This window comes from Dipodomys merriami, unplaced genomic scaffold (genome assembly GCF_024711535.1).
Source record: "Dipodomys merriami isolate MVZ:Mamm:240054 unplaced genomic scaffold, mDipMer1.0.p SCAF_20, whole genome shotgun sequence".
Taxonomy (NCBI): Eukaryota; Metazoa; Chordata; class Mammalia; order Rodentia; family Heteromyidae; genus Dipodomys; species Dipodomys merriami.
Window position 1 is genome coordinate 20354597 of NW_027203382.1, and position 24413 is coordinate 20379009.

General features: G+C 39.5%; 1 protein-coding gene across 5 annotated transcripts in view; it reads left to right on the plus strand.

Moving 5' to 3' along the window:
• The first annotated feature begins 8672 nt into the window (after nt 1-8672).
• The window catches only part of Ssbp2 (single stranded DNA binding protein 2), a 241525-nt gene continuing 225784 nt past the window's right edge, over nt 8673-24413 (plus strand). For 3 of the 5 annotated variants that reach the window (XM_070031150.1, XM_070031151.1, XM_070031155.1), the window contains exon 1: nt 8685-8824. In XM_070031150.1, coding sequence (XP_069887251.1) covers nt 8763-8824 — 62 coding nt within the window. In that variant the 5' untranslated portion in view covers nt 8685-8762. Of the gene's footprint in view, nt 8825-9093; nt 9160-24413 lie in introns of those variants that run through there. The other 2 variants (XM_070031156.1, XM_070031152.1) reach the window with 2 other exon arrangements.

Consider the following 24413-nt stretch of genomic DNA (forward strand, 5'->3'; position numbering starts at 1 on the left):
TGGGGCCCCACTGCATTGGAAAGGCAACAGGAAATGTGATGAGAGGAAGGAGACAGCTATAACAATAGAAGGAGGAAGTGAAGCCAGAAAAACAAGAGAAGAAAAGTAACAGTGAACTACCAAAATCAGGAGGAAAGAAAACACACACACACACACACACACACACACACACACACACACACACACACACACACACACACACACACACACACACACACACACACACACACACACACACACACACACACACACACACACACACACACACACACACACACACACACACACAGAGAGAGAAAAGCATAAACCAAACAACTAGGAACAAGAATCAAAAACCCAGAGAACTGAAACATGCTGACTTAGGTACAAGAGCACACTTTTTGCCTATTTCCAGAGCCCCAATGAGTGACTTCATGGTGCTGCTTACCTTTCTCTTTGCCTAAGCACAGGTGAATGAAAACAAAGATCTTCACACAGATACACCAATCTGGTTAATGTGACTAATTGAAAGGAGAATAAACAGGGTGATTATCAGGGAGGAGAATGGACAGTCACCAATTTGTCAGGAGAGTACAGAAACACAACAAATCATTTTCCCTTTTAATATCTGATAGTGAGCCAAAACATACGCTTTGTAGTAGTCAAAATGAGAAAAAAAATATTGCATCTGATAAAAGGTAAGGCTTCAGGAAAGCAGACTGTTACTTGGTATTTCTGATTTTGCATAATCAGAGGACATAGCTATAAGAGTTGAATCCACTGCTGTGTATGCAACTGAAGCAACATCCCATCTGCTCTGCTCTTAGGTATTTGATTTCATCTGAATTCACAGAGTTTGCCTTTCTAGATTCCTATAGTTTATGAAGGAGCAATCGTGAAAGGGTAAGAGTGATTGGGAGCGTCTGTATACTAAATTCTTGACAGGGCATAATAAGATAGGCGACTTGGGTAGAAATTTCACTTCTGTCATTTAGTATGTATGAACCAGGAAAAAAAAGAGCAAAAATAATGCCCACCTCAAAGGATTGTTAGGAAGATTAGTTGAGATATTGTGTGTAAAGATCGTGGACAGTGCCTGATACATTTCTTGTAAATGCTTAATAAATATTAGAGTGAGCCTACATAAGAGGCAGATCCTCCCAGCATGGATGTCTGGACTGAAATCTTCTCATGGTTGAATCATACAAAGTTTCCAGCAGTCAACCATTTTTGACTTACAAAAATAGTGGTTAGTAAAATTTCCAATCTAACATGTTCCCACGGAACTTTCCTATTCCTTTAGCATTATGTCTTACTGTTGAGGAAGGAAAGGAGGAATACTAAGCAAAAGAAGGAATGGGAGGGTGAGGGAGAGGTGTCATGTGGCAACATTTTCTGAGGTAATGTGCAGTTTCTGGAAGCTGAGGTTAAAGAGATGCAGTTTTGCTGTGTCTTCCCCTCAGAAACCTTTGGTCAGATATGTATGTCTTTGGAAAATTTCTAAGACATGGATATGGCATATGTTCCCTTGTGCTGCAAGTGAGAAATGCTTCTTTAAAATAAAACAAGCTCAAATTATAAAATAGAAATAATATCTCCTAAAAAGACACAAGAACCAAAGCAAGCTCAAAGGAAGTAGAATAGTACAGGAAATTTTGGGGGTAGAGACAACTCTTCCAGAAGTGGTAGGAAAAGTGGTCAGGCGCAGGTTCTTCTCTGACCACACTTCTCTTCCAACTCCTTACATCTGTCACCACAGTGAGCTCTTTATTTGCCTTCCTTCCTGGAAATAGGGTTAAAGCCGAAAAGCCAGGATAAATGGCTAAAGTCCAGGATAATGCCCTCCTGAAGCCTCGAATTTCAACCATGAGACCAAAGAAGAATGTTATAGTTGCTGGAATTCTTGACAAAAAGTATTCTGAACTCAGAGTGCTAGCAAAAACACAAAGTAGTACAACTACTGGGGACACTGTATAAAATGTCCTCATAGAACCATAAATCCAGACGAATTAGAGTGAGGAGGTTAGATAAGACTCTAAGATCAAAATGTATCCTTTCTTAACTATTTAATTAACAATGCTTCCCCAGACCACAGACAATGTTAGTCTGAGAAGTTGGATGAAACAACTTTTAGCATTATGTGGCAAGGGAATCCTTCTGTTCTGTGTTAAGAATTTTGGTCCAAGGAAAGAGACCTGAAGAATTTGGAAAGGTGATGGCAATAGGATTATAAAATTATCTGATGAGGAATCCCACAATCTATGAATGATCTTGATAGGTGGCAATTGCCACCACAGAGTAATTTGGTATACATCTTCAAGAACTACTGTAGTTACTATAGTGCATTATGTAGGAGATAGCCCAATTGGTATCAAAGATTTCTAGAGTACCCACTAATAAAATATTTAAACTGCCCTCTATATCTTTGGCAAGTATATAGGGCCATGATAAGATTGTTTATACTTTATAACTCATGATTGCCAATGGCAATATGCAGGTCTTGGATTAAACACATTTCATTTGGCATAACATCTTTGTAACCCCTTATTCTTAACTATATTAAAGTAGGTAAAATGTGATAGTGTTATAACCTGTCATATTTATTTCCAATTATGTGTATAACTTACAAAAAATAAAAAGGTAAATATAGTAGGTATTTTTCCCCTATGTTTCCATTTCCAACAAAATGAAATGATACTTCCTGGAGTGTCGCACAGATTCCCTCTTGAGACTGGGGCCTTTATTAGCTTCAAGAGTGCAAAGACATCACATTGGCATAACCTCACTAGGTGAAGAAACAATATGAAGATTCACAATGTACTAAAAACTATAGTAAGAATATTGAGTCATGAACACTCATTGGCATACTGCCTATTGCATAACTCTCAATACTAATTATGACATTTTAGCTAGTGGGTACTGCAAACTTGAATTTTGTTTTGCAGAACCTGCTAACATGAATAAAATTGTCATATATAATAGTCATTGTTTTCTCAATTTTTTTCTTGTAGGCTAAGCATAATTCTCTGTATCAGGATTTTTATTTTATTTCAAATGACTAGTATATTGGACAGCACTGAAAGAGATGGGCACTGGAGAACAGGAAGTGTTGCACTTGGTAGAGCAGCATGCTGTCTCTTTTAACCTACTAGAAAGTGATTATGAATATGTAAGTTGGGATTTAAAAAAATCCAGGGCCATAGGTTAAGTAAACAGGCATTGCCTCCGATTAACTGATGCTAAACCAGTAACAGTGAGTCAAATAATGTTAATTGGAGGCCCCATTTCATTCATTATTCTTCTATAAATGACTAAATTGCACAGTATTATAGTTTCAATGACTATTCCTCCCATTACTTTGGTCTATGGCATTTGAATAGTTAGTGAATGGAAGCATGTTGGCTTGTTCTGCTTGAGTGTAGGGTTTTACCAGATAGTTTGAGTGACAAACATATCAGCGTTTGCTCACATCCCTCTGTGGAATAGTCATTTCTGAGAGAAAGGGGTGTGGCTTCGTGCATGATTTAGGAACAGGACTCTCAGCCAGGAACACAGAGTTCTTCTACTGGAACAACTTCTGTTTTCTTTATGGCTCAGATCATGCTAATTAAATCTTTGTAGAACTCAGTTTACCCAGTTTAAAATGCAGGTTATGAAAATCTCACTAACTAGGATTTAGTATTAATATGTAAATATCTGCTACATTATTTGAAATAAAAAGTGATGTGAATGCAACTGAGTAATTTTGTATAAACAGACTGATTTTATTAAAATAAGACAGTTGTGCTTTTTGGAAAGTTGAATCCCCCCCAAAAAACATTGAGTTTTAATGTACAAATGGTTTATTTTTATTTTTCTCTTTTTTAGTTTGTATTTTTCTAAGTAAATATTTTGCATTCTAAATTATTTTGTGTGCCAGTCTTGGGGCTTGAACAGCACCCAGGCTGTCTCTGACCTTTTTTGTTTAAGGCTAGGGCTCTACCATTTGAGCTACAGTGACACTTATGGCTTTCCTTTTTCTTTTTATGTGATTAATTAGAAATAAGAGTCTCATGGACTTTCCTGCCCAAGCTGGCTTCCAACCATGATCTTTAGAACTCGGCCTCTGGAGTAGCTAGGATTACAGGTGTAAGCCACCAGCGCCTGGCCACTTCTGATTGGCTTTTTGGTAGTTAGCTGGAGATAAGAGGTTCACTTTCATGCCTGGGGCTTGCTTTGAACTGATTTTCATATCTCAACCTCCTGAATAAGCTAGGATTATAGATTCCCCCCCCCTAAAAAAAAAAAAACTAACATGCTAAGTGCTCTACATGATGCAAATAATTAAATTCAACATTTAGCTTCCATTTAAACCTAAAGAGAGAATCTATTTGTCCTATTTACCACAAAGAAAGCCTTTTTTTTTTTACAGTTCCATGCACTGTAATAATGTAGACATTAACCTTAAAAAAAAAGAAAAAAATTAGGATCAAAGAAATGTATAGTCAATCTAGCATTTGAGCATAGTAGTATAATGAACTGCCTGTTTTGAAATGATAAAGATTTCCAAGAATAAGTTGCAGATTCCAGAAAGAGAAAATTGTGCATACGTGCCCAAACAAAGCAGTGTGTGTGTGTGTGTAAACTTAGCAATTAAATGTGTGTTCTATATTTGAAAGAATAAAGCTATAAAACACACACACAAACAAACCCCTTAAATGTAAAGGTTCCATTCTAGTGGTTCACCTGTCAATATCCCCTCACCTAAAATTTTAGCCTTCCCAAATTAATCAGTCTGTTATGGGGTTAGAAAAACCTCGAAAATATATTGCATTTTTTTTAAATGAGAAAGCTTTGAATCTCCAGGCTCTTCCTTCATTTTAAAAATGAAAACAAACAAAACAATGGGTCTTCAATTCTGTGTTGGGAATCTCAAATTTGGCTCCGAATATGTGCTTCAAATCTCATTAATTACAATATTGGTCCCAGGAGGTACTGTTGCTGATGCAAAGAACACTCTTTGTACTCAAAATAATTTGAACAAGGGCAAAGAAGCATTATATTTACATGTGTAAACATTAAGAAGAAAATAGAACAGAGACTGTTCAGGTAGCTATGAGCTGTTTTAATGATAATTGATTTGATCACCTGAGCTTTAAGGTTATCGTATCGGGGTACATATATTATAAAAGTCATATTTTTATTTTGTATATTCATTGAATAACATTATTGTAAAGGTAAGTCTGGGCATTAACTTGGCAAGTTCTGAATTAAGACCTTTTTGGTATTTCATTCTTTCTAGATAAAAACACCAAATTGTTATGAATTCTATACCTTACTGGGTAGACTTATAATTTATTCTTTAAATACCAGAACATATGCTATTATCCATAAGTTAATAGTAAATTAAATGAGTAAATTCCAGTGATGGACAGCAAATAGTTTCTGTGGCTTTTTCATTTTTCTTTCTCTTTAGGACATAGCACATTAAACTCTTTGTGCTCTTGTACACTAAGAATATATATGGTCACATATTTTCATCTTATTAACAAGTTGGTTGGCTCAGTGGTAAAAAGTAAAGTCCCCTGTAAGAAACATCTTAAGGACTTACAGAAGGACAAACTGCTATACACAGCTATCACCTAAAGTCTTGCTCCTTAGCTCTAATGGTACCCATTGACTATCTGTAAATATGTACACAATAATGAGCAGTCCTGCTTATACATATGAATCACAGGAAGGGAGCATACTACTGCCTGGGTTGCCTGCCCCTCCACCCCCAAATTTCTGATTCAGTCAATCTACAAACAAAAATAAATCCTAAGGCAATTCTAAGGCACTATGACTGACAACCACAGATAAAAGAATTTCAACACCAGTGTAAGGATAATAACTACCCTGCTTTTTCTTTGTGTTGTTTTGTTTGTTTGTTTGTAACAGCACCAAACCCATCCATGGTTTTTAACAGAGATCTTCCCTTTTTAAAGGAAGTAGATTAGCAGCTGTCAGGAGTCTGTCCCTAATAGTGTTCTGAGCAGCACCTGAATTCTTATATGGAGAATTCTATAGGTAATGGACCATTAAGATGCTACAAAAAAAAAAAAGAGAGAGAAAGAAAGAAAGGAAGGAAGAAAGAAAGGGAAAGAAAGACAAAGAAAGGAAGAAAATGAAAAAATCAGGGGTTAAAGCTAGTGGAAAGAAAATTGGATAACAAATTTTGTAATGCTAATCTTGAAAGTAGTCTCTATAATCATCATTCATACACACATTTGAGCTTTTTGAGCAAATACATGCACACACACACACACACACACACACATACACACACACACACACACACACACACACACACACAGCTTGCCAGATACCAGTGGCTCACGCCTGTAATCCTAGGTACTCAAGATTAGGAGGGTAAGATCTGAGGCTCTAGGTTTGAAGTCAGCCAGAAAAGTCTTCCGGACTCCATCTTAATCAATAAACCATCAAGTTAACTACTTGAGGTAAGGCTCAAGTGGTAGAGCACCATCATGGAGAGAAAAAGGCTGAGGGAGAGCTCAAGGTCCTGAGTTTAAACCCTGCTACTAGCACAAAGACCAAACAAAGAAACAAGAAAGCAACAAAACAAAACAAAACAACAGACTAAGCCTTACTCTTTCTGTTAATGTCCTTGGCACAGAAATCATTGTAGCTTAGAATTAAGAAACAGGAAGGGGACTCTGTATATCCTATTCCAACTAACCAATCATTGTAGGTCATTCTACAGAAGGCAAATTCTTTTTGAACTAAATCTACTTAAGTAAGCAATTCTCTAGCATGTGTAAGGCCTTGGATTCAATTCTCCTTATTGGGGTGAGAATTAATGTATTTATGCCAATGTCATTTTTGTACTTTATGTTCCCTTCTTTTATTAGTTTGATCATTATTATTTAAACAGAAGTGTTTTTATTTTTCTTCTTTATATCATGTCTGTCCCCTAACGTTTTTGTTACATTCTAAGGCTTTGTTGAATCCTGTTTCTTGTATTCTTCTTTCTTAACTTTTTACACCTCTCATTTTCCCCCTTAATTTCCTTAAAGATTTCTTTCTGTTCGTTATTTATCAGACTTTGTTTGTTTGATAAACCCTTTTTCAATTGTCTACATTTCACTCTTACTGCCCTTCCTTAACCTTCTGTTGATTTTATTTCTATCACTTGGTATCAATGCCCCTCAAAGCCCATTTCTCTCCATTCCATCCATCTCTGTCTCCCTATGCGTTTTTATGATCCTATCGCTAAATGCTTAATGCTGTTTTTGTGTAGTCAAGTACCTTTCCTTCAGTGAATGCTGTCACCTCACCCTTTGCCTAGCTGTTCCTTTAGTCATCCTTTTCTGATGTTTCCCTGTCCCATCCCCAAGTCCTCTCAGCTCACCTCCCACCTGAAGCCCAATTCTTCGCTCGACCCCATTTGCACCCTGTCTGATTTTACAGCCAAGAATCGCTGAGTTCTGTAGAGGATGGAGTTCTATCAGAAACCAGGTTGTGTGTGGTTCAGAAACTTTTGCGCATTGGCTGAAATGGGATTAGGGATTTGAATCCAGAAATATGCTCAGGCAGTGTTTCAGCTCTGGCAGAGCTTCGCTCCCCTTGGAGCTCAGGGGCCTGAACGACTGGCAAGGGCAGGGAGGTCTTTCAAAGCTTCCCCTGGCCATTTGCAGTCTGGGGGTCAGCATGAGCAGGCATCACCCACCCAAACCGTGGAGACTGGATGGGTGCGGGGCTGCCTGGGGCCTTTTTGGCGGCAGGTCTGGCGGGATGGGCGGTGTGCCTGCGTGGAAGGGGCCGGGGCAGCGGGGCACGGCGGTGCGGGAATCGGTCCCTGGGCCTCCAGGGGAGGTCGGCTCCGCTCTGGGGAGGCTGGCTGGGAGCAGGGGTGCGCCCCTGGGGGACAGGGCGCGGCCCTGGGAGCTCAGCGACGCCACCCCAGTGGCGCCCTGGTCCGGAGGCGCAGTCCCTCCCCGAGAGGGCCGGGGAATGGCACCTGGTCGCTCAGCCAGAAGGTCGAGGGAACAGAGAGGGCGTCCTCGCCATCCCGCCCGCCCTCGGGGATCTGGGCGCCGGGTGGGGTGGGGCGACACCCTAGGGAGTAGGGCCGTGCGCGACAGGGGTCAGCCGTGGGTACCGGCGCGGGGTCACAGGCTGGAGGGGAACGGGGGAGAGGCCGGTGGGGGGCCCCCGGGGCGGCTGGGGCCGCGGGTCTGTCGGTACACGGCGGGCGCCCCGAAGTCTGGGGCGGCCGCGGCTCCAGCTCCGCCGGCTCCTGCCGGAGACTCCAGGCCACACTTTCCCCTCCTCCCGGCGCCTTCTCTCCAGTGAGGAGCGGAGCGCGGGCGGCGCGGGGGGAGGGCCGGCGGCGCAGGGAACAGCCAGTTGTTTAAAATCCTTCTAGAGCAGTTTCTAATTCCCCCCTTGCGCCTGGGTTCGGAGGGGGGAGGGGGGAAGGAGAGCGGGAGGAGGGAGGAGAGCGGAGAGGGAAGAAGGGAGGAAGGGAGCCGGCGAGGGAGGGAGGGAGGGAAGGAGGGAGGAGACTGCCGCTTAGGCTGTAGCCGCCACCGCGCGCTTCGGAAGGCCGGAGGGAGGGAGGGAGGGAGGGGGGGCAGGCCTGTCAGTCTCTCGCGTTGCCTGGGCGAAGAGGGCGGAGCTTTGGCGTGGGGCGGCCAATAGTGGGGGTGGCTGCGTGGGTCGCCATGGGGACGGGGCTGTTCCCGGGGAGGCTGTGATGGGTTGACAGGTGCGTGACAGTGGGAGCTGCTCTCGGCACAAGCATGTACGGCAAAGGCAAGAGTAACAGCAGCGCCGTCCCGTCCGACAGCCAGGCCCGGGAGAAGTAAGTGTCCCCGCTTCTCACCCACCTCCGCCTTCACACGCGCGCACACTCACGCACGCACTCGCACACTCTCTGGGAGACACACAGACACTCTCCGCCCGGGGAGAGCCGGGGGTGGGCTGGCAGGGGGAGGGGTGCGCGGGGTGGGGGCGTGCGGTGCGGGGAGCGGCTGTCTCCCGGGAGGCGCTTCCTCGGGGCGGGTGGCCGTGGGGGGCTGTCGGCGGGAGGGAGCGAATATGCTGGTGGGGGGGGGGGCGGCGGCGGCTCTGGTGGCGAGGATGGAAACTTGTTTGGACGATGGAGGGAAATAACCCGCGGCTTCACCTCCTCACAAAGTAACTTTGGAGCTGGGATCGGAGACCGCGGGGGACCCCGGGAGCCTCCGGGGTCGCGGGGCGGGCGGGCTGCGTGGAGGAGGGCGTGCGGCGGGCGCGTGGTGTCCGGCGGGGCAGCGCGGGGAGCGCCGCGGCGGGGCTCGGGGCCGCCGGGGCTCGGAGCTGGGAATCGCCCGGCGAGGCGAGGGCGGCGGGGCCGGGCGCGCGGCGGGCGGAAGCCGGGCGCGGAGCGGCCGAGCGGGGCCCCGCGGGGCGCGGAGACGCGCGCGCGGGGCGCGGAGGGCGAGTGCCGGGCGTGGGCCGGGTGGCGTCGGGGCTTTCCCTCTCCGGCGGCGAAGGGACTCGCGTGTCTGCGGTACCCGGCGTCTGGTGGAGGGTTGAGGCCGGGGCGGGTGGGCGCCGGGGACACCGCTGAAGTTTGGGGAGGCAGCGGAGGACCGAGTTCCGGGAGGAAAAGTGCTCTGGCCGGAGCGAGGTCTGCCGGGGGAGACGGACATTTCTGCCCCTCGCTGCAGACGCCACGCCACGGCGGCTGGCTGGAGAACTTTTTGTGCAGACTTGCAGTCTCCCAGACGTCGGGGAGTGTGTGTGTGGGGGGGGGTTTGGGGGGGGCGGGCGGCGGGCCGGTCCCCGTGGGGCGGTGGTCGCGGGACGCGGAGGGGGAGGGGTGCGCACCCCAGCACCGCCGTGTGTGTGTGTGTGTGGTGTGTGTGTGTGTGGAGGGGGGGGCTTTCTGCGGCGGGGAGGGGGAAGCGGTCCGAAAAGGGGTGGGAAGAAGGGGCGAAGCGTGGAGGTGGGCAGACGCGGCTCGGTGGGGGGTGTGGGGCAGATACAGGTGTTAACTTCGGTGGGAGCCCGAGAGAGGCTGGCGCGGAAGGAACCCCGCCTGGCCCGGGATGCCACTGTCACGGCGCGCTGCGAGGCAGGGTTGTTTGCTGCTATTCTTGTGTACTTGTAACGGTGATTTGGTTGTTACTAAAAATGAGAGCGGATAGTGACTGTGACCACTGAGGAAGAACGCCCCCCCCCCCGTCCACCCTCCTGTCCCCCCCCCCCCCCCCAGTGCAGCACATCAGAAAGATTACCAGTAACCACCTGAACTGCAGGGCTCAGGCTTGTCCTTGTCACTGAATCTACGTACATTTATTTATTTATTTATTTTTGGAGGAGTTCAGACTTGGGAAAAGTGGGAGCATCTCCTAGAGGTACTCTGGGTGCCCTTCCGTAGAGAAATCGCCGTGTAAATACAGATCCAGTGAACAGAAGACGGAGTTTTTCTCTCTGTGGCTTGATTTTTATCAGTCTCCCCCTGAAAGTTTCTTGTGCCCCAGGGATGGGAGCATTTCTTAATCTTCATATTGGCATCAACACACTGATTCCCCTAGGATTTAGAGGTGGCAGGCCTTGTAGAAAAACAAAACAAAACACAACAACTGAGACATTATTCCAGAGATATTTTCTGAGGAGCTTCATTTAGGATATTGTTGGGATGGCAAGGAAATACGGAAGACATAGCATTATCTCTAGGTTAACAAAGAGCAGCAGTTGCTGAAATTGAAGTTTTGAAATACAGACTGATTTGTGCACTTTCAATCATTTGATTGTCATATATCTGAAGGAGGATGTTTTGGTGATTACAGAATATTTGCTTTCACATTACTGGCAATGAAGGGATTGAAATATATTGAATATCTTATTTATATTTGGGGTAACTGAATTTGAGGAAATAATTCTGGGTTTTACCTGGACTCCCAAGGATAGGTCAGAGGTTTTACTGAATCTAAGTTGATCCTGATGATTTTATACTGATTTTTATTATTATTTTTAGTGCTGAAATCAGGAAGTTTGGGCTGATGTGTCTGTCCTTCTGATATTCTGTCATTGAAAACAAATAATTGCTACTTTTACTGTTAAATCTACCAAACTGAACAAGTAATATCCACTCTCCTGAGCAAAGTGATGAGGGTTCTGCTAGATGGTGCTATTTGATTTAAATATATTTCTTCCATTCATTGCAATTGGCAGCCAGACTTCTTGACTGGCTTGCTTGTGAACTAAATATAGGTGAAGAGGCCACTTTTGGAGAATTGACAATGACTGTTCTGAGTTGTCTTTGCATTAATTTCTAGGTGACTGTTGTTTGACTCTAAAATAAACATTGAGGTAGGTTTTGTTTTATACAATAAACTTAGTTTCATTTTGATTGGAGAGTTGATGTGATTACTCAGTTTTCCTCCTTATTGCTTACTTGAGAATTTACAGGCACTGTTTTACTTCTGTGTCTTGATTTCTGGAAGTAGGAATCTTCAAGTTGTCATTAAAAGGATGTCAATAGAGTTTTGTTTGTAATTCTTAAAGAATAGCTAAGGGACAAGTAATTTTATATAAGAAAATTAGAACTGGTTTTTAAAAGCAATTTATAATTTATTAGTAAGTAATATGCACCTTAATAGAAGCATTCTGAAAAATTATTGAGAATGATGACATGAACACACAACACACAAACTGGTTTAATAGTCTATCAAGAAATGTGCTTCCTTACCTGAGGTCGTAGTGGGTAGTTGACAAGTGCTTACCTATATTGTATTTTTGCTTTCTGTCCAAGAATTCACTATAAAATGTTTAAAATTAATTTATAGGTTGTTTACTTTCTAAAATTTACTGTACAGTTATGAACTTTACCTACCCAGGGTCATATTAATTACTTATTTTTGTTGTTTTGAAAAAGCAAACAGATTAAGTCTATTCAAAGGTCTGGATTAGGTTTAAATAGAAAGGGAGTGATTAAAATCTTGGAGGTGGGAATTTTAGTTCTGATCTTTTTAGGTCATTGCCCACTTTAGTGTACTTTATAACACTGATCATAATAGCATTTAACTAATTGTATAATTAGTTGTATGTAGCTCTCTCTAAAATGTATTTTTTTGAGGATAGTACTTTTTCTGTAAGGAATCTTTGGCATTAAAGAAAAGGCCTTGTTGGAAGCAAGAACAAATTCTGCTTTATAAAGATGTTAGACTCAAAGGTATTTTTTTTCATCATGAAAAACATTTTTTGAATGACCTTCAAAATAAGAACTTCTGAGATTGAGTTCTACATTCTCTACCTCAGTTGTATTTCAAAAATTCCTCAGAACAGTAGAACAAAAGTAAAAATTACAATAATGCTAAAATAATATGCCAGACATTGTGTTCACTATGAATCTTTTCTCCAATTCTCGCATATCTAAATAGATGATTTTTCCCTTTGTATTCATGTACTAAGAAAACAGAGACCCTACATGGTTAAATAACTTATCCAGGTATAAACTGTAGAAAACAAGAAAACTGGGTTTCTAACATGATTTGTCTAACTTTAGAACCTGTGGTTGAAGCTGAAAGGTACATTTTCAGAGTACCAGATTTCCTTCCTGATCTAGGGTAGGATGCTACAGATTTAGGGAACAGCATTACATAATCAGATATAACTGACTTTAAAGATTTGATCAGATATGCAGTCTTTTCATTGGTTCACACTGATGCTTATACCCTTCATTTTGGCAGGCTGCAGATAGGTGTGTGGGGGTGGAGGAAGGCATAGAAATTTTAAGAGTGTTGGAAGCCAAAAATAATTGAAGAATCCTTCATTCTTTAATTTTCTTTCTAGAAATTTTGTTTGAGCCGGTGGCTCATGCCTATAGTCCTAGCTATTCAGGAGGCTGAGGTCTGAGGATTGTGGTTCAAAGCCAGCCCAGGCAGGAAAATCTGCAAGACTCATCTTCATAATCACCAGAAAATTGGAAGTGGCACTGTGGCTCAAGTGGTAGAGCACAGCCTTGAGCTGATCAGAGTTCAGGGACAACGTCAGGCCCAGAGTTCAAGCCTCACGACGATGACCACCACCACCACCACCACCACCAAAATTAAATATAATAGTTGTAAACAACTGTATGAAATATTGCTGAAGTTTAAGTCTCACAATATACTTTATCACCAAGAAAAAATATCCAGTACCTGCAAATAGATCAGTAGCGATTTTTTTATTAAGCTAATCTGCTACTTGAATATGCCATAATACTGAAAGATGAATCTGCTAGAAGATACTAGTTAGCAACATAGTCATTGACTACAGAAATCAAGCCCAATATCTAACTTGGGCTCCAAAAAGTAAATTCAGCTTTTTTAATTGAAAACTCCAAAACAAACAAGCAAATAAATAGTTCCATATGCTCATTTTTATGTGCTTATAGTCTAAACAACATTGACTCTTGAATTACCCATGTAAGAGTATATAGAACTTTGTATGTCAGCATCACCTACTCTTGTGTTAAAATGACACTGCTAAAGAAAAATTACAAACCACCTTTTCCTTTTGAAGGAAGTCAAGTGAAATAGTATAAATCTCCTTAAAAATTTGAAAGCAGTTCATGAAATTTCAAATTTCTAAGACTAATGAAGGAATAGTTTTATAGGAATGGAAATTCCTCTAGTATATTTGCTCTCTTACTCCTAATCTCCAGGATGTTTCCTCCAAAATACTGAACAATTTGTATCTGAAATATCATTAGCTGTTAAATTTTTCCTTTGATAGATAGTTTCTGTTATTTTAGGAGAAGGATCAAAAAACAATTTTTTGAGGGAACAAATCTAAAGAAATAAATGCATAAGACATTCAGACTTAAGTTTTAGTATTGTTTATCCAGAGATTTATTAGAACTCTCAGGAATAGTATAAGAAGTATATACTTTCAGAGCTGTGAAAAAAGGGAAGATTAAAGTTTTCTTTCTATGCTTTCAAAACCATTTTGCTCCATAAAGCAATTCAAGATCTAAAATAAAATAATTAAATATTAATTTTTCTACAGTGGCAAATTGTGCTTGTTAATTTTTCTGTAGTAACAGACAAAGTGTCTTGCATCTTCGATTACTATTGGAAAATAGAATTATGTTATTTTAAAATTAGAACATATTCTGAGAGACAGAAACTTATCATTTCATCTCAGTAGTTTAGAGTTAGAACTAAAGTTTAGGCAAAAAAAAAAAATCAAATAAAAAATGGAGTTTTCTTTCTTCCATAGTGATCTAAGCCTTTACATTAACTTTGGGACATAGGATTAGGACCAAAGTACTAGCATTAAAAATCCAAGAAATTACTGGTAGGAATGTGTAACTTAAAGATGTGAATAATTACAGTTATTTTGGAATACATTGGAATATTATCACTGTTGTGTACACATTATTGCTTTCACATTGGTGGGAATGGCATCAAATATGTGCATGCAGGTAACATTGTTTACTAATAGGTAAGCTCCTGTAAGTATGTGTTTAAGGTATTCTTTCATCTGAAACATTATTTCCAAGATATGGCCTTAAAAATAGCATTAGAACAATGAGACAAGATGTTTATTAATTTTTCAAAAAGTTTAAGATTAAAATTCATTGGTGATATTTAGATTTTAGACTTTGCTTATTGGAATTAGTATGTTACATCTATTCAGTTAAGATTTTGTTATACAGATCTCTCTGTCTCTGACTCTGTCTCTGTCTCTGTCTGTCTCTCTGTCTTGTCTCTCTCTCTCTCTCTCTCTCTATATATATATATATATACATATATATATATATATATATATATATATATATATATATATATCTTAACTAGGAATGTGAGAGTCAGATCAGAAGTTGATCTGAAAGGTGGTTTACCAAGATTAATGTGTTGTTTGTTTTCAGTAATGTTGGTGAAATACCAGAGGCTTTTCTTACCTTCTTATCTTATTTATTATATGAAGACATTGAAAAACAGGTAGAAAATGGATAATACAGAGAATAGAGTTTTCTCATGTAACTTTTTTTATGTGTGTATGCTGGTACTTGGGCTTGAACTCAGAGACACATGTTCTCCCTTGTTTTTATCATTCAAGGCCAACCCTGTACCACTTGAACCATCTCTCCACTTCCAGCATTTTGCTAATTAATTGGAGATAACAGTCTCTTGGATTTACCTGCCCAGGGTTGGCTTTGAACCTTGATCCTCAGACCTCCTGAGGATAACAGGCATGAGGCACTGGTGCTCAGCTTCCATGTAAAGTTTACATTTGTGATTAGTCAAGATGAGTATGTAGTAATTGTTGTTAATATCTTTTTTTGGTAGTATGGAAACTCAGTTAAAAAACTCAGGCCTTAATGTTGTTCAGCTTGTGCTGTACCACTTGACTAGGACTGTCAGCCATGCTTTTTGCTGGTTATTTTGGAAGTGTAGTTTTGTAGACTTTTTTGTTTGGGATGGCTTCAGATATGATCCTGTGGATCTCAGGCTCCCCAGGAGATAGGATTACAGGCATAAAATACTGTATGAGAAAAAATGTCTTATTAAATAAAGATTTTTGAAAGGTGGAGCTGTTAATGTTTTTATAATAATTAGATGACCAACATTTTTATCAGGTCTATTATATATAATATATAATTTTTAAAAAGACAAACTTTGGTGTACTTTCCTAATTAATGATAAACTGCCATATTTGATGTTAAGAATTTTGATTATTTCTTCTTCAGTTTTGAGGTAAGAATAGGCTGTCAAAACATTTTAAATTGCAATCCAGCTTGACCCAGTGATCTGGCAAGCTCCTCTTTTGTATTATTAATTTTGCTTCATGAGTATAGTAACCAAGAAGTGGTTCAGGCTGTATTATTAATTTTGCTTCATGAGTATAGTGTCCAAGAGTAGTTCAGGACAGAAAAAAATAAAGTGGTCCTTTTTCTGCTTTTAAGGTTATCTTTTATAATAGGATTGAGGAATATTGATTTGGTGACTAATAAACTTAATTTTAATTAGCTTTTATTCTAAGTCATGTTAAAATGCTGATGAATTATTTGAGGAGGCAAGAATAGAAGATGAAAATATGTATGTAGCTCTGTGTATGTTGAGTTAATACCAAAACAGCAATCTCTCTTAAATTAATGTGGCTATTTTTCATTAGTGATCTGGTATTTGCCTGATTGCTCTCTTATCTACTAAACTTCAGATTAAAAAAAAAACACCCCATAAAAGTTCGTTGATGGAAGAAATATAAGTAAGTGAATTCTTTGATAAATGATTTTCTGTGAAGGCACTTAAAATGAATATTTTTTGTAAAATTATAAAGTTCTAAATTTTATATGAAGAGCTTGTGCCATTTTATCATAAAGGTTTTGCCTTAATAATAACAGCAATGTCAGTGCATTCATTCAAGTATTTTCTTTACATATTGCACTTTGCTTGTGATATGTTTAATCCTCTCAAAAATCCTGAAGCCCTGGGCACCAGTGGCATATACCTAGCTACTCAGGAGGCTGAGATCTGAGGATCTCCATTCAAAGCCAGTCTAGGCAGGGAAGTCTATGAGACTGTTAGCTCTATTAATCACCAAAAAAAAGCTAGAAGTTGAGCTGTGGTTTAAAGTGGGAGAGTGATCAAAAAAGCTCAAGGTTAGTGCCCAGGCTCAGAGTTCAAGCCCTAGGCCAGGCACACTTACACACAAAAGGCCTGTAGGCTATGGGTAGTGTTGTCTCTTAATGTTACAGAAGAAACAAAAGCTTACAGGTAACATAAACAAAAGCTTAGAGATGCACAGAAAATGAGTTAGGTTTAAATATTGTCTTGTTTATGGGTTTTAGAGAGGGTAAGGGGAGAGACAGAAATGGTGGGACAAAGGGAGAACAAATGCAGCAATGTTATTCACTAGATATAAAAATGAACTATACAACTTGTGGGTGGAGACAGGAAGGAAAAACTGGGAGAAAGCAAGGGGAGAGGTGACATTCAAAAAGAAATGTACTCTTTATCTGCCATGTAACCCCTACATCATCTGTATAATAACAAATAAAATTTTAGAAATGTAGCATAAAAATTAATTTTATAATAAAATATTTAAAAGTGATAGATCTTGAATTGACTCCATGAGTCAGGAAAATCAAAGTTTATGATCAGCTTTCCTGCTGTCCATATAGTCTACCCATGATGAATATAACATGTCTCTCAGGATCTCAATATCACGACATAAGGCAAATTTGAGGCAGGAGAAAAGGCAAGATTTTCCTTCATGTCTCATCAGTTAGAAATAAAAACCTTTACTTGAATTAGGATATTTCTTCTTATTCCCTTAGAGAGAACTTCAAAATTCCTTCCCCTAAACCCATTAGTGATAAAATTAGTTGGTTGAATCAGTCATTGTTCATTCTCTGAACTGGAAATATTTCTCCCTAGTACCTGAATCACCTAAACAAAGCTGGGAGTTGTTAGCAAGGCAGATGGAGCTTGAGGATAATAAGGAGAATAAAATGAGTTCTTGCTTGCTAGGGACTTTCCAGTTTGAAGGAGAAATATCAAAGCAACAAAGCAAAAAACTAGGCAATTTTGAATAGTCATATGATATAGCAGTAATAAAATAAGTAGAGACTGTATTAGATTGGGAAGTTGGAGGGAAGGTTCTTGTGGAAGAGGATTTAAGCTGAGACCTGAGTAATACTGAAAGATACAGACATTGGAAGATTGGGAATTAGAGTATTTCTGGCAGGTCTAAATGACCATTAAGGAAAGTGCTCAAGGATATGTAAAATATAAGTGAAAGTTGGGATAAGGTATATTTCCCTGGTTCTGTTTTTTTACTGGTGAGAGATCTAGTTTGTGTAGTCTTAGATAGTAGGATGGGCTAGCTCTTATCTCCCAAACCCTAGGGATACAGTAGTTTCTGAAGAGGACAGTGGGGTCTTTATAAGGATCTGGCTGATAACAATAGCTCAGGTTTATTGAATACTTTATAACTTACTGGATTGACAAAATGTGGTATGGTATAGCTGGCATTTTCCCTAACTTCCTAGAGTGGATTGTACATTCTTGAAGTAACTTTATTTTTCCTTTGTCATTTCTATCACAGAGAATTGTCTAATGTCTCATTTTAGAGTGTAAGCTTCATAAGGACAAGTATCCTGGTACTTTTCTTACTACTTATTTGCTTATTGCATATTTGTGGAATAAATGTATATACTTATTGTATATTTGTGGAATAAATGAAGTATGGATGTAACCAAATACACACATACACACATATATATATTACATATATACACACATATATGAATATGTATACGTGTGTGCATTTGGCTACATCCTTAGTTCATACACATATATGTATATGTGTATATATGTGTATAACAATAGTATATCACTATATCTAGGTCATTTTTTCATTATTTCTACTATTTGTTACTAGGATGAATATGTAGTTTCTAAAGATTAAAAAATATGTAGTAGTCTTCCTGTGAACTTGAGAGCTAGGGAAATTACCAACTTACATTACAATGAAATTACATATATATAATAGAATAAGCATTTACAAATTTAAAATATAAATGAAATTATATTTGATAATTTAAAAAGTTTTAATATACTTTAAATCTCACAATAATTCTGTGAGGTAGGTGGTATTTCCACTGCTTGTTGATGTTTGTAAATGAAAATTAATAGAGTAGTATAGATCATATGTGACAGATCTTAGCCATATTTACATTTCTTTGGTTCCAAAGTCAGTGCTATATTTATTATACTATAGATATCCCTTTTACAATGAAAAATTTGTATATGTTATAATATAATTTATTTTTTATAATTTTATAATTCATTATATTACAATTCATTTGTTTTGTTGCAGTTCTTTTGACACAGGGTCTACATTAATATGCCATCATATCTAGCCAGTTTTGGATTCCTGATTTGTGAAGGCTCAGGCTAATTTTTATCAATGAACTTTGCTGTGTTCCTTTACCGGTTAGTTTTATTCTTGAGGGTTGGAATTAGGAATAGAGAAAAGGAAGAGGTTTTTTTATTTCCCCCCTTTCATACTGTGTTAGTTTGCTGTGACAGATTGGCTGACAGAAACAGTTTAGGGAGAGGAAAGATTTATTTTAGCTCACAGTTTTCAATTCATTCAGTCTGTGGTTGCTTGATTCCATACACTTGGGCAGAACATCATGGCAGCAGGTGTATGTGTTAGAAGTTCTTCATCTCCATAATGAACTGGAAGAAGAGAATGAAGGACTGTGTGGGGACCAGATATAACCTTGAAAGGTATGCCTCCAAGAATTAAAATTCCAGGACCTCCCACCAACTGGGAACTAAACATTCAACATGTGATTCTGTGGAGGCTATTTCGTATTTAAACCATATTGTTTCACCTCCCAGAAGCTCATAGCCATTCATAATGCAAAATGTATTTAGTTCAACTCTACATATTGTCTCCTTCCTTCCTTCCTTCCTTCCTTCCTTTCTTTCTTCTTTCTTCCTTTCTTTCTTTCTTTCTTCCTTCCTTCCTTCCTTTCTTTTTTAAGGTTCAAGATCTGGACTTGAACTCAGTACCTGATGCTTTTGCTTATTGGCTAGTGCTCTACCAACTGAGCCACCCTCTCCAGCCCTTCTATAAATTCTCAAAGTCTTAACAGTTTCATCATTGTTCTAAAGTCCAAATTCAAAGTCTCTTAGCTGTAAAATCAAAAGAAAGTTATGTACTTCCAAGATACTATGGCACAAGGTTAAACATTCCCATTTTAAAGAGGAGGAATGTGCACATAGGAGGGATGGGTCCAAAGCAAAACTTAAACCCAGTGTTATGTCTGACATCCAGGGTACTTGGTATTATTATTTGAGTTCCACCAAACTTGGGCAGCCCAGCCCTTTTGGTCTTGCCATTTGTATACAGCTCACATGGCCTTTCTTCCTGGGCTGGTTTTACTTGTTGTCTGTGGCTTTCCAAACAGTCATTCCACATTCTTGGCATATCTAAAATCCTGAGGTCTCCGTTGTAGTTTAGTCTTCAACCTCATAGCTTCACACATTGTCTTCTCAGAGATTACCATCAGGAATTCCAGTCCTGTCACATGTGGCCTCAACTCCCAGACCATCCTTTGAAATCTGGATAAAAACCTTCTTGGCCCCTTAACTCTGTGTTTCATATGCCTATAACACCAGCGATAGGAAGGTCTGGTGCCAGCCTGAGCACCTTTGGATGGTGGTTGAAGTGGATGGCTAAAATCAGTGGAACAAAACCTGAAATTCAGTAAAAACAGAGGAGGGTGCCCCAGAGTCATTCTCTATGCAAGGGAAAGTCTTTCAAGTGAGTTAACTCTCATATCCTTAGGCCTGCCATGGGGTCTGGCCAATTTCTGAGATAACAGCAAGACATCTGTTCTAATACAAAATATTTGTCTTCTTTATAATGCTGATAATCTCTTCAGAAACATTGTTTTCCTTGGCTCTAGCTTAGCCAACCAAGCTTTTCTGACCAAACTATCTTTCAAGTCTTTCTGTTCTGACTTTCTTTCTTTTTTTGCTCCCAATTCACAGTATAAACCTTGCTAGGTTTGACCTCATGGCTGTGTGCTTGGTTGGCTTGCTTACTATGCCTCCATCCCAGTTTTTCACTGGTTATTATGAGCTTTTCTGCTCAGGCTGGCTTTGAACTGTGATCCTCTGAATCACAGGCCCCTGAGCAGCTCAGATTACAGAGATGAGCTTAATTTAGTGCTTAATTTAGTCTATCACATTTAAATTCAGCCTCCTACAAAGTCTCAGGACATGGACAAAATGTAGACAAGTGTTTTGCTACAATATTACATCAGTGTCTTCTAGACCTTATGAGCCGGTTCTTCATTCTCTGCATTCCTGTTGGCATTCTGAATTCTTTAGCTCCCACCAGAATCATACAGAAAGCCTTGCTTACACAGCCTTCTAGGTTTTCTTTAACTTTCTCCAAAATTTTCAGAATTCCTTCCATAAGCCAGTTCTAAAGGTTTAAGAACCAGATGGATAGGTTTAGTCACAACTATGACCCCTCATAGCACTGTGACAGAAACAATTTTCAGGGAGGAAAGATTTATTTTGGTGCATTTATAGTGGCTTTAGCCCCATGTGCTTTGGCAGAATATCATGACAACAGGCAGGATTCTTTACCTTATGGTGAACCAGAAGTAGAGGATGAAGCATGGGCTGAGAACATAAATAGCTTTCACTCACCACTCCAGTGTCCTATTTCCTCCAACTAGGCCTGACTTTCTAGTTCTAGAACCTCTCAAAAGAGCAGCACCAGCTGTAGATCAGATGTTCAACACATGAAATTTAGGGGGACATTTTGTATTTAAACTATAATGCAGTTCAAGTAGGTATAATTCTAAGTTTATCATTTTTTTTTTTGTCAGTGGTGGGGCCTGCACTATGGGTCTGGGCACTGTCCCTCAGCTCTTCAGTTGAAGGCTAGCGTTCTACCACTTGAGCTACAGCACCACTTCCAGCTTTTTCTGCTTATGTGGTGCTGAGAAATTGAATCTAGGGCCTCATGCATGCCAGACAACTACTCTACCACTGAGTCAACTTCCCAGCCTTAAGTTCCATGTTTTGAGCATACAGTTCAAGGGTCTCAATTGCATTCACATTGTTGTATAGCTATTACACTCTCTATTTCTAGAAACAGTATCTTCTCAAGGTCTGTACCCATTGAGTAGTAACTTTCTACTCTCCTCTCAGCCCCAGGCATCTAACATCCTATTTTGTCTGTGAATTTGAATATTTTGGGTGCCTCATATAAAGGGAATCATATAATGTTTGTCTTTTGCTAGCTTCTTGTTTAAGTCTTGTAGCAACTCCATAAAGTAGATCTAATTCTTATTTTACAAATGGGCAAATGTCTCAGCCTATATCTTACCTAAGGCCATACAGTGAGCATTTTTTTTTTTCTTAATGCTAGTTCTCTACCACTTCAGCCACAGCTCCACTTCTGGCTTTTTTTTTTGTTTGTTTGTTTGTTTGGTTAATGAGAGATACAAGTCTCTCATGGACTTTCTTACCTAGTTTGGCTTTGAACTGCTCTCCTCAGATCTCAGTCCCCTGAGTAGCTAGGATTAAAGGCATGAGCCACTGGTGCTTGAATAGTAAGTTTTTGTATGCTATATTGCAATTCAGATTTCTTACTCTGCTTCTCATTTTGTCTCAGTATGTTTCACAGTTGACATCGGGGAAATATAATAGAATGGGATGTCTAGGTGGGAGGAGGGTGTTGGATGAAAGGGTGAATACTTTTACAGTTTTTTTAAAACTTACAATCACCATTTTAATTGGGCTGGGAAACAATAGAAAATAAAGGAGAAATTAAGGAGGTATTAGAAACACTTTATATTTGTTAAGATGGTGGACCAAATCATAGGTAATAGAATGCTCCCAAATGGCTCCAAATCCTTTAGGTAATACCAGTGTGAGATTTAACAACTTGGACCTAAATGCTTATAAAAGAGGAAGATGCCAATTAGGAACTCAGACGGAGTTATTTCTCTATTCTTTCAGTAACTAGAGTATCTAGAGACAGTAATCAGTCATAAGTTGCTTGGTAAATTTTGGAGTCAGAGATAAATATAAGAGAAATATATAATTTTTTAAAAAAACTTTCTCTTATAATTATGAATTTCCTCTACTTGTTGTCTCTTTTTTTGTTTGTTTTTGGACTAGGGCATCTGGAAAGTTCCATGTGGTCCAGAAGCAATACTACAACCATATTGAATCTATTACCAGTCATTTCCCTGTAACTAACTACAAGAACAAGTAGAAACAATTCCTTTGTTGATTTTTTTTCTTTTTCAAGTATCCTGTGGATAAACTTATGTGATGATTATATTTTGTCAGTGCATTTAAGCAATAACTATTATTAGGAAGCTACTAACATGTTTAAGTATTTTTTTTTACCTTGAGTAAAATAGTCATTGATATTATTAATCCTTTATTTAGAAATATTGCAATGAAAAAAGTTACACGAGATTTCTACCATGAAAGATATTAGATGCATATATGTATGTCATGTGTATGTGTGCATATATTGAGAATAGTTTTCGGGTAGAAGTTCATCTTGGGAAATAATTTACTAGTTTATTTTGAACTCATTGCATTATATAAATGAATTAGACTTACGAATTCAGGGTCAGAAAGATTAGGACATAGGCAAAAGTTTCCTGAAGCATTAAAGGCTACTGATGCTTTTCTTTAAAATGGAGTGTCATTGACATGATAACTGAAAATATAGCAAATACTGATAATATTGCTAGTTGTTGACAAATGTGTTTTATTTTACTCAAATTCCCAGCAGCATGGTTTTCTATAAAGGGATTGTTGAAGGGGGCTTAATGCAGGTATATGAAGTGTTTAAACCAACAAGGACTGGTATGGCTCAAAGGAGAATTTTAACATCTCTTGGTCTGATAAGGGAATGAACAGTTACCAGAATTTGGTTGGAGCTACAGAATAGGAAGGCTATCGATCCATGGTTTGAAATGACCAAAGACACATATCTGGGACCTCGCTCAATTCTGCTGCCTGCGTCCTTTTAGTAGAATCCAACTAGAAGTCAGAGGCCAAGACATTTAGGTGATGGACAGTCTTTAGTCCCTTCTCTTCTTTTTCCTTATCTGCCCCTTCTTCTCCTTTCATGTTTTTTTTAAAAAAATGTTTGAAACACAATTTTCAGTTCTTTGTATAAAATATCCTAAGAATATAGAGCCTCTTAAAAAGATGGCTTTTGTCAAAATAACATTTAAAATTAGTTTAAAAATCTCATTTTATAATAATGCACTTTATAGAATATGTGAGATGGGGATTATATTACTCGTGCTTTCTACTACCTCTCTAATCCTCCATTCGTTTATAAAAGGTGAATTGCCTGTCTTAGGTCATCTTCTGTTGAGTCCTTCTGAGTCAGATCCCAATAGCATAGCTCTTGGTGAGTTCCCACCAGGAACTCATTGTCCAGAGGCAGCTCACTGTCAGCAATTACTGTTCTGACTAGCAGGCCCTGGCATGGGTATGCAGAAGGCGTTTGTGGAGCTATTGTAATCTAACAAAAAATTTTAAATAGAAAGGCAAAATGTCCAGCATTTATTTATTCTGACTTATAATAGTATTGCCTAGTTTTGCTCGTTTCTGCCTCTTATTTATAACTAATTTTTCACTGTATTGGAAGCTATGAAATGGAAGCAAAGCCACTTTTCCTAAATGTGCAGGGAGGAAATCAAAGATGGAACCTTGATAGGTGGAATGAGACATTGAAATTGAGACTGCAAAAGAACACCAGCAAGACATGAGTGAAACTCTAAAAAGGATTGCCATCATAGAATCAGAGAGAAGGGAGCTTCAAGAATAAGCGTGTGAGGCATCGCAAATGGAGATGTTAAACAAGGGCTAATTTTTCAATCACAAGACCATCTGCGACAT